Raw genomic sequence first — 10917 nt, 5'->3', positions numbered from 1 at the left:
ACAAGAGAAAGCAACAAAAAAGAGAGATCAAGAAAGAAAGACAACGTAATAAAGAGGCTAAGAGAAAAATGAAGAGAGAAATTGAGAAAGAGAGAGACAGAGAGAGAGGGACAGAAGCACAGAGAGAAAGAGGAAGAGATAAATAAAAGGGATTGATTAAGAGAGAAACACAGCAAGAGAAAGAGAGAAAATGGAGCTTGAGACAGAAAATGAATGACACAGAAAGAATGTAAGAGAAAGAGAGAAGAGGTAGATGCAAAGAGATAGAGAAAAATAAAGAACGAGGGACACAGAAAAAGTAGAAAAAACAGATTGGAAGAGAATAGGAAAGAGAGAAAGAAATACAGCTGCGGTTGTTTAGGGGGTGGTGCCTGGTTTTGGCGACATCAAGTGGACATACTTGAAACAGCAGCTCACTTGTCTCTTGCACTTCTCTCACTGTTGGCGCGCCATATCCGGTCTGGAGACCGAATACTTGACACCCCTGCTCTCTTGTCATAATTTCAGAACATATATATATATATATATATATACACACATATATATATATATATACATATACACATATACATATATACATATATACATATATACCAGAGCCATGTCCCCCTAGTGGGAGGTGGCTAGAGTCTTTTTCTGACTCTTTCTGGGAAATCGATACTGAGGAGGGGATTCCCAGCCCCCTCGCCCAACCCAACTGATGTGTTGGGAGTCATTAGGTGACCAAACCCCCCAATTCCAACCCCTAATGCCAAGCGCCAAGCAGGGAGGCAATGAGAACCAATGTTGTCTTAGGTATGACCCGGCCGAGGCTTGAACCAGCAACCTCCCAGTCTCAGGGCGGGCGCCCTACCCCAAGGCCACCGAATTTCAGAACATAAAAAACTCAGAAAAAATAAATAATAATAATCCTGCTCCTTTATAATGCAAATTGGGTGTTATAGTGACGGATCTCTATAATCTGATTAGTCTGCGAAATGTTAATCTCATCATATTCCACGGCTCATCTGTTTAATGTCGACCTTGCACAAAATACATTCAATGTTAAATATTTTAAATATTATTATATTTTGTTTTATAAAAAGAAAAACAATGCTGCAATTTGAATGCAAATTCACAATTAACGCAAAGCATTTTCGCAGTCGCTCGCCCAACAGTGTCATCTTCTGGCAGTTTTTAAAAATAAATATTCCATCTTTCTTATCCTACAAAAAAAACAATTAAATGTAACCTTATTGTTATAACAGTAAATTGTTAAATTTGTTATCACGGGAAAAAATAAGGAAATTTTAACTTACATAATAAGGCCATTTGATATATTGTGATTTTTTTAGCTAGCTATTTGACATCAGTGCACTAGCTAGCGTTGACAGGGTAGTTGTCGTTAACCCTTGCTGGCTTCGTAATTTTTTTTTTATCGGTAATTCTAACTAAAAATGAAATTTTCACGCTACACCCAGGGACAGGAAGTCAAGTGGACATGCTAAAAAAGGCGACATATTCCAAATAGAAATATTTCGCGCTGGTAAGTGAAAAAGACACTGCTAGCTAACAAGCGTCGTAGCATCTCGGTCGTGTTTTGCTAATTAATGGTGTACCACAACACGCTAATTCACGATACTTTAGAAAATGGCATTGTATCGTGTGTCTGTATAGCATTATGCTTTATTATTTTTACTTGAACGACGAGCAAGATAGAGCCATTTGCGCTATCTTGCTCGTATTTACACCTGAACAACGTTTTCATATTTGAATACTCAAAAGAGATGTGTTTCCGCAACCAATCGTTTGAATATTGATCTAGTCGTGATGCAAAAGGGGTGCAATGAAGATGTACAGACGATTTAAAGCAACATTTTTTATGAAATGGAAGGAATGCTACAGTATGACGTCACGTGCACATGAGCTGTGGCAAAACAGTTTGAATGTGCATCATGTATTTAAAAGTGAAGTCATTTATTCCATCATAGCCCTCAATCACAACATGTCTCAAAGTTCTGCATAAACTACCATTACACCATCCCTTGGTCTGAAACTTTCATTAGGTTAAGGAAAAACTAATATCTTAGCATGGGAAAAATGAAGAAAGCTGGAGAATGGGCCGCACAAATATTATTATTATGAGGTAGCCCCTCTTCCAGGAAGACGTGGTTGCAATTGACGTTGCAGCGGGCATCAACAGACAATACACTGCCATCATCAACATGAGATATAAGTTATAACAGAATGTCATGTTCACAGCCTCTTGTTCCAAAATCTTGACTGATGCAGCAGGTTCTAGATGAGGGTGAACATCGAGTCCAAGTGCCTGTACGGTGGCTTAAATGCATGCACCATGCAACAAGAAGGCGCGTCCTTATCCCTCAAGGACAAGAAAATAAGAGTGTACATCATTCATAAGCGATTGAATATAAGTGTGTTTAAACATTTTCACCAAGGTTGCAGATTAAATCTCATAGGGCAGAGCATTCCACAGCACTAGTGCTCTAATGGAGAACACTCTCGAACCTGTAGTTTAGCTAAATTCAGGATCATGTGGTCAGACTTTCTTGTCTTAGTAAAAAGCCTTGTGTCAACATTTTGTACCAGCTGCAGGCTCTTGATTTTGGACTTTGAGAGACCGGAGAGTAGTAGATTAACAGTAATCAAGACGGGAGGTAAACGCATGCATTATCTCAGCATCAGACTGGGACAGCATAAGGCAAATTTTAGCAATGTCGTTAAGATGGAAAAAAGATGTTCTAGTAATATTCTTAAGGTCTAACTAGAAGGATAGATTAGGGTCGAATAAGAGACCTACATTTTTGACTGAGTCACTCTGAGTGATATTACATTTGTCAATGTTCAAAGCGGTGTTTGAGAACAAGTCAAAGCAATTCAATGGACCAATAATTAACATTTTAGTCTTTTCAGGGTTGAGGCACATGAATTTAAGTGAAATCTATATTTTTAAATCAGTGAGGCAGGTCTCCAAATTTTCACAATTAAGTGGAGTGGGTTCCTCCATTGGAAGATACAGTTGAGTGTCATCTGCATAGCAATGGAAACTGAAATTTGATATTTGAATGGAAGCATCAAAATGCTGAAAAGAAGGGGACCAAGTATTGAGCATTTTGGAACGCCACAGGTAACACTAAAGGGCACAAAGGTCATTTTACCATATCTAACACAATAGGTAGGATCTAAACCAGGACAGTTCCTGAAAGACCAACCCATTTTTCTAGCTGATCTAGGCAAATATTATGGGCTACAGTGTCAAAGGCAGCACTGAGGTCCCCTAGCAGCAACAGTGGTAACCGAGGCGGGTGTTACAAACTGATTAGATCCCTCTTGTTTTTAACAGCACCGGGTGACTATGGATCCAAGCTCCAGCGCTTCTGCGTTTCCAGCAGCATTGACTGTCCAGGTTTGTTTCCCATCCGTGCGAGTTGCTGTTCTGGACAACCTGAATCACCAACGCGAAGAGGGCCGGTTGTGTGACCTCTCAATCCACGTGCAAGGAAAAGTATTCAAAGCACACCGCTGTGTGCTCGCCGCTTCCTCGCCTTACTTTCATGATCAGGTAGGCCTGCTTCTTTTACGTGTGATGCAGCTTCCATTTTTGAAAAAAAAATCAAATTCTGAAATTGTTCCCAGGTGTTATTGAAGGACGTGACGACAGTTTCCCTCCCGTCAGTGATGGACCCCGTGGCGTTTGAGAGCGTGCTAAGTTCAGCCTACACAGGCCAGCTGAGCATCGTTCACGATGACATTGTCAACTACGTCACAGTGGCCAGTTTTCTCCAGATGTGGCACATTGTGGACAAATGCACCGAGATCCTGAAAAGACCCAGGCCCTCGACGGGAATATCCTTACCGGACGCTTCGGGAACTCATCCCGGCAGCGCTTCCAGACAACAGTCGCCGAGCAGCACGGATTGTTTGTATCTGGAAAGAGAGGGCAGAAAAAAAGAAGCCAACCCTGACGCCTTGCCTCCTTTAGCTACTTGGAGGCGCCCACAGCAGTTTTCAAGGTGGGGGAGCTCACGGCCCCCCTCGGCGCAGCACTTAGCTGACTCCCAATTGGACGCCCTTCCGTACGGAGAGAACCATTACGCCTGCTGTGAAGAAAGTGGTAAAAGCGGGCATGCGGACTATAATAGTGCCCCCGTAGAGATCTCCAAGCAGAAACTCCGGTGCCATCCACGTGGAGCTCTGCAGAACGTCGACAGAGAAGTTGGCGGTGGAGGTGATGAAACCTCAAAGAAGAAGAGTGAGAAACGAGAGCTTGAAGCTGATGAAGGAATCGGAGATCAGGAGGTGGAGAAGAAGAAAGGATTTGTTGAAGCAGGGCAGTGTGGTGAGTAACTACAATGTTGTTGTTTAAGGCATAGTGTGTAAAATGAGTGCCTCTTAGTGGTATAAAAAAAACTTTCATTCAGTAAAAACCATTATTGATTTGAATACTAGTCAAGTCATGTTTATTTGTGACACCCTTAATCACAATGAGTCTCAAAGGGCTGCACAGATCAAAGACTATTACAAACTATTATTAAACAATCACCTGATCTAAAACCTACTAGGCAAGATTACATGAAGTATTATACCAGTGTTCATTTTTATAAAAGAAAATCATAGGTCGGGGAATTTGTATTTCTTTTATATAGTGGAATTCCTACCAAGAAGTAGCTCCCATGTTTGTCTGTGATCTTGCTGCTGTGCCAACTAGTGGTTAAATATTCCCCACTGGGACTTTAATTATTTGAAGGTACTTTAAATGCTGTCAACTAATAATGAAAAATGAATACCTTAAGGTGTCAATACATAACATGTTGTACATGCCCCCATCAGACTCAACACTTTTTAAAAATCAGGGTTATAACCTTTAATGACAGACTTGAGCTGGAATTTACTACTTTATTCTGCTCTGGAGCAACATGAAGCTACAGTCAGTATTGGTGGACACAACATCACGAACATCCGTTTTGCTGATGATATTGCCAGATTGGCAGGAGACAAACAGGAACTCAGCGATCTGGTCAATCCCCTGGACCAAGCATCAAGCCAGTATGGGATGGAAATCAGCACTGGAAAAAAATAAAATTAAGCACCAACAATCCCCAAGGTATCACCAAAAACAACACTGTAAATACAGAGAGCTAGAACCTGTCATAAATTTTAAATATCTTGGAGCTGTCATTTCAGAAGAGGGGTCAAGATGGCTCAAACCACGGCTGCACTTGTCAGACTTAAACCCATCTGGAGGGACAAGAACATAGCAGTAAAATCAAAGAACAGACTAATGTAAGCACTGTTCACTTCCATCTTCTTCTACGCTTGCAAGACATGGACTCTCACAGCAAAACTGGACAAGAAAATCCAGGCCATGAAGATGCGATGCTACAGAAAACTTCAAGGCATAAGCTACTTAGCCCATGTGACAAACAAAAGGGTGCGCACCACCATCAGAGGGTACATCGGACCCTTAGAAGAACTGTTGTCAACTGTGAACAGACGACAATTTTAGTCGTATGTTTACCTCACAAGAACAACAGGACTGACCAAGATCATTCTCCAGGGCACAGTCCAAGTTTCAAAAACAAATATAATCACGTTTTATTCAGATTTAAAAATTATATGTCCTTGATACATCACACGCAGATTAAAAATTGCATATGTTGCTCTGCAATATGTATGATTCTCACTGGATTTTTTTCTTCTATTGGTACTGGAGGAATTGAAAAATTGGCTTTGAAAGTCCTTGAATTTGGCCATAAAAACCCTGAATTTAGCACTTTTTTTCAATGTAAACATTCCATTCATGCAGCGTCTAAAGAGAACGACCCAAAATTATGGGAAGTCTTTTCAGAACAACAATTCTTTTGTCATTGAACTATGTAATAATGTTACTTTTTCGTTTTCCAGGAGATTTGCATCCCATGATAGTCGCGAATGAAGAATCAAGACGGGTCAGGGTGAGTCTGTCGGACCTACGGGGCAAAGCGCCCTTGCTATCCAGTGTCCCGCCTTGCCAAAAAGCCGAAAGCCCCTTAGGAGAACCCTGTGCGGTTTTAGCCCGTGTCCAGTGGCAAGCTGGTTCCTGGTCTCAACAAGACTCCAGACCACAGGAGGGGGAAGGGCTCAGCAAATCCGAGGTGAGTTTGCAGTGCCTCACGGCGGCTAAATTCATCTCTGAGACATACGATGAAATCCAAGAGGGGACGGGTCAGGTTTCCCAGAGGCCTTTAGTGCCGGCGTCGCCCGATTTCACTATGGCCACCGCAGAAAGCGGCTGGCCGTCCGCTAGCATGGGACCGGGCGGCTCTTCGTTAGCGCTCGCCCCCGCCAATCTCCCGCCGCCCCCGTCTCCCCCCACTCCCTCCTCTTCTTCCTCGGTAAGCATGGCGAGCGCCCCCTACTCGGGCAAAGTCCACTTCTGCCACTGTGGCAAGGCCTTCACGCTGAAAAGCATGCGAGACCGCCACGTGAAGATGCAGCACCTCAATTTGCGCCCGTTCGGCTGCCCCGTCTGCAACAAGTCCTTCAAAATGAAGCATCATCTCACCAAGCACCTGAAAACACACGGGGGGCTGCGGCCGTACGAGTGCGACCTTTGCGGGAAGAAAGTCATCTGGAAGGACAGTTTCCTGAGGCACCAGGCCAGATGCCAGCGCACGGCTTCTTGCGATAACGCCGCCGGCTCGGCCCGATCCCAAGCGGAAGACGCTTACGGTTACGCTTTCCACGGCGCCGACGCTTTCCTCTCCGTGGGATCACAGGTGAAGGTGGAGGAGGTGGATTTCCACGGGGAAATGGGCGAGTTGCTAGGCGGGGTCTCCGGGATGGTGGACGAGCTGAAGACGCAGCACTTGGAGACGAGTGCTCATGTTTACAAAGAAGAGGCGGGAGAGAGTTTTGCTGGAAATGAGTAGTATCCAGCTTTCTAAATCCTGATTTCTGTCTCTTTTGCATAATCATCACTCGCAAAGGTTTCAGGTCAGGAAACCAGTTTTAATACCATACAACCTAAGGCGGAGGTGTCAAATTCATTTAAGCTCAAGGGCCACATAGTAGAAAAAAAACACAGAGGCCGGATGAGTAGACTAAAGAGAAGGAGAGGGAGTAAAATAATGATGCAAAGAAAAAAAGGGGAAGAAAGAGGGCGAGAAACAAATAGAAAAGGAGTGAAGAAAAAGGAGAATGAAAAGAAGGAAGAGAGGGAAAAATAAAAAGGAAGAAAGACACAGAGAAAGAAAGACATATAGGAGGTGAGAGATAGAAGATAAAGAGAGAAGAAAAAAAAGAAATATAAAAAGAGAGAAAGGAAGAGAGAAAGGAAGAGAGGAAAAAACAACAGCTACAGTTGCTTTGCGGTGGCACCGTGCTTGTTTTAAAACAGCAGCTCGTAGTTTGCCATATTTTTTCTCTTGAGTTTCTCTAATCCTCGTCTCGCGAGGCAGATAAGATCTGTCGATGGGCCCTTACTGGCCCCTGGGCCGCGTGTTTGACTCCTAAGGAAATACAAAAAGCAGTTTTGAAATGTTGATTCAATTTACAAAGGCCCCAAAAAAATCTGGCGCTATGTGAAAAAGTAATCGCCTTCTGAAACTAATAGCGAGTTGGACCACCTTTGACAGTGATAACAGAAATCAAACTTAAAGGATAATTGGTCCTTCACAACGCTGTAGAGGAGTTTTTTGGCCCACACTGCTTTGCAAAAATTGTTTCAAACCTGCCATATTGGAGGTTTGTAAGCTTAACCTGCCCATTTAAAGGCGGTGTCCATAATTTTGAAATATTGTACTGCCTGACGCCATCTTTTGGCTGAAATCGGCAACACAGCTCCTTTTGTTGCTTGTGCAAGTATGTGAATTTAGATGCGTTCAAATAAACTCCCTTTTTCATTCTTTTGGTGGGTTAAGGTTGGTATTTGGACCGTATTCAAAACGGTCCTTTTCTTATTTTCATTATACAACAAAGGAAAACCGCCATCACGTGCGTGAAATCACTCTCCTTTCGCCTAGCCCCGCGCCTCCTTTCCTCCAGCCATACCAGCAAGGGTAAAAGAAAGATAAAAGCAGATAGACGCAGTGGTAAAATACACGAAGGCTCTTTAAACTCAGTTGGGCATTGTTAACACTTACCTAATAGAGAAAATCATTTTAAAAGAAGACACCTCAAACTACACACCCCAGCTTTAAGGTCACACCTCAGCATCTCAATTGGATTTAATAGAGACTTTGACTTGGCCACTCCATTTTGTTTTCAATTGACCCGGTCATAGGTGGACTTGGTGATGGGTTTAGGATCGTTTTCCTGCTGCAGGATCCAAGAGCGCTTGAGTTTGAGGGGCACGAACTGATGGGCGGATGCTCTCCTTCAGGATCTTCTGTGAAACCCCAGAGTTCATCATTACGTCAACCACAGCAAATTGTCCTGGTCCTTGAAATTGATTTGATGACCTGGAACATTTGTTAGTGATAAATATGCAAAAAAAAAAAACACAAACATCAGGTAGGGGCTAAATACTCTTTCATGACCATCTACGTAAAATAGAGGTAAGATTGGGCCTAAAAAGTCCAACCCAAATCAGGCCCGCTAGTATTATAGCCTGAACCAGCCCGACCACAACAAAGTAACAGGATTTGAGCCCAAAGCAGACCCAAATTTTCTCGTTTTATTTCTGAAGACTTTTTGTGAGGAGTGAGCTTCTTTCTTGCTGACTTATTTTCCTAATTATCCACCTGTCATTGTTCTAAGTTTGTTTTTCTTTGGCCTCCTCGCACTCTTTGCGCGAGAGGGGGACAGATCATCGCTTGGATCCTCCTTAAAGAAAAATAAATAAATAATGATGACTGAATGATTTAAAAAAAGGCAGTAAGAGAGAAGCTCGGCCCGAACCCGAACATAATGATTGATATTTTAGGCCCTGAAAATTCTTAGGACTTTACCTATAATGTGAAACCAACCAAGATGATGTATGGAGTTGCAAGCTTATTAAAGGGGCACTGTGTAATATTTGTGCACAAGATGTCATTGTATTATGTAGTGCAGGGGTCTCCAGCCTTTTTGAAGCTAAGGGCTACTTTAAGTCTCTAATAGGCACAAAGGGCTACTAGTTTATCGTTAACCTCATGAAAAAAAATGGCACTACTGAATATCTTTTTGATTTTGAATTTTTTTTTTTTTTTTTTTTTTTTTTTTTTTTTTTTTTTTTATTCCACAAGAGGTAGGAAGGTCTCGGTCGTTGATACAGGGTTTGTACCGGTGCTTGAAATCCTTGAAAATGCATTAATTGTAGTGTTGTGTTTTCAAGGATTGAAATGTGCTTGAAAATGTGCTGTTTCTCAGCAATCCTGCTAAAAATGATGCCAGAACTGGTCTGTGTTGGCTTTGCCTTGCCCTTGCATTTCTTCTTCCCTCTTGAGTAATGGCAGCTGGCATTAGTTTGTACAGCATTGCCCTTTGAACTGTCATCCCTCCCTATGAGTTGCGCACAAGAGGACAGGTACATGCTACAGCTAAACAGGGCACTACTTATCGAAAGGATTATATATTAATCATGGACATTTACTACAGGCCATGCAAAAAATAAGCCAGAGTTTCCCTGTAGTACAGTAAATTGGAACGGGAAGAACGTTTTTACCCAAAAACATGTGCAACTGTTTAGTTCAGATCCACGAATAGATTTGCGAGTTACCTGAGATCTAAAACTCAAATGTCCTGATAAATGCATATGCAAGATTAAGAATTGCTTGTGAATTAGATATATTTGTTACCTCACCGGATTTCCTCTATTATTGGTACTAGAGAAATTGGAAAATTGGCTATGAGAGTCCTTAAAAAGTGCTTGAATTTGGCCATGAAAAGGTGACAGAACCCTAGTCATATTTCTTATTAACTTATCGCTATAGGAATGGTTCATATTCTAAATTCCATAATTTAGTGTTAATGACTACATACGTACCTCATATGCCATCATGGCCATACTGGCGTACTTTAAGGCCATTATAGAATATTATATCATTTAGAAATTCTGTATTTTTTTCAATTACATCTTTTTTACAAATTCATCAGATGCAGGATGCAGATAAGGCCATTATCACATGAGAAGTCTGCTAACAATGTGACTATTATAAATGTTTTGATTAATTATTTGCTGAATAGCGATTGTTTTGACAAACGTATTAAGTGGTATCAATACTAATTTATTGGTGATTTAAAAAAAATACTAATTAAGTGCAACTTTTGTTTTGAAAATATAACAGTCTTTAGCCTTTTTCTCGAAAACCTATGATTGTCGGTAATGCAATTTCTGCATGAGGTTAACAATATGGCGTTCTAAAATAACTTGTTATTACTGTGTTCTTACCATGTTATTACTAGGTTCATCATTGGAAGTGGAGTTTGACTCAGTCAACCTTTTAAAAAAATATATATTACTTTTTTAACACTAGGAGGCGCTAAATATTTACACCATGTCCCTTTATCAATAAACAGAGCGCTTATACCGTTGCAAGTTCGAGTTTGAATAGTGCAATGACAGAATGAACTTGCTAATAGATTAAGCATTGAAGTTTGATTAATGGTGCTGAAGAAAAGCTAGACAGATTATATGTTATTCAGTGATAACTGCACTTGAAGAAAATCTGTCAGGTGTTAAAACATCCTGGCTGATTTTGATACAGGCACGATTCTAAATTTTCTTGCGCTGTACATTATGGGAAAACTATTTTGGGATTGAAGTTCTTAAGAGTATTTCTTAAATAGCACTGTTCTTTCTTTCAATACTGTGTTTGCACAAAGATTGGTCGCCTTGTATCAGAACATAAAAGACATCCCAAATACGATACAAATACATCGTTTTTGTTGTTGTTCTAGTTTGCGCGATGTGAAGGGGAAAATGATGTCAAGTTGAGTTTTTTGAATGTACTTAAT

The 10917-nt window shown here is 41.3% G+C and overlaps 1 protein-coding gene across 1 annotated transcript; it reads left to right on the top strand.

Annotated features, from left to right (window-relative positions):
• The first annotated feature begins 1369 nt into the window (after positions 1 to 1369).
• zbtb22a (zinc finger and BTB domain containing 22a) lies at positions 1370 to 9171 on the top strand. The gene is made up of 4 exons (XM_088329064.1): positions 1370 to 1525; positions 3344 to 3562; positions 3637 to 4339; positions 5905 to 9171. Exons 2-4 carry the CDS (start codon positions 3356 to 3358, stop codon positions 6909 to 6911), a joined length of 1917 nt encoding a protein of 638 aa, XP_088185190.1. The 5' UTR covers positions 1370 to 1525; positions 3344 to 3355; the 3' UTR covers positions 6912 to 9171.
• Positions 9172 to 10917: the final 1746 nt, after the last annotated feature.

Source organism: Urocampus carinirostris, chromosome 2 (assembly GCF_059441175.1).
Source record: "Urocampus carinirostris isolate Australia breed hairy pipefish chromosome 2, RoL_Ucar_1.0, whole genome shotgun sequence".
NCBI classification, from domain to species: domain Eukaryota; kingdom Metazoa; phylum Chordata; class Actinopteri; order Syngnathiformes; family Syngnathidae; genus Urocampus; species Urocampus carinirostris.
This window is presented reverse-complemented; position numbering and strand designations above follow the sequence as displayed.

What these genes read in the sequence shown, in the direction of transcription:
- zbtb22a (XM_088329064.1), top strand. Translation starts at nt 3,356, where the DNA reads ATGGATCCAAGCTCCAGCGCTTCTGCGTTTCCAGCAGCATTGACTGTC. An exon ending in CGCCTTACTTTCATGATCAG is followed by an intron (nt 3,563 to 3,636) that starts GTAGGCCTGCTT and finishes AATTGTTCCCAG; the next exon opens with GTGTTATTGAAGGACGTGAC. An exon ending in TGTTGAAGCAGGGCAGTGTG is followed by an intron (nt 4,340 to 5,904) that starts GTGAGTAACTAC and finishes TTCGTTTTCCAG; the next exon opens with GAGATTTGCATCCCATGATA.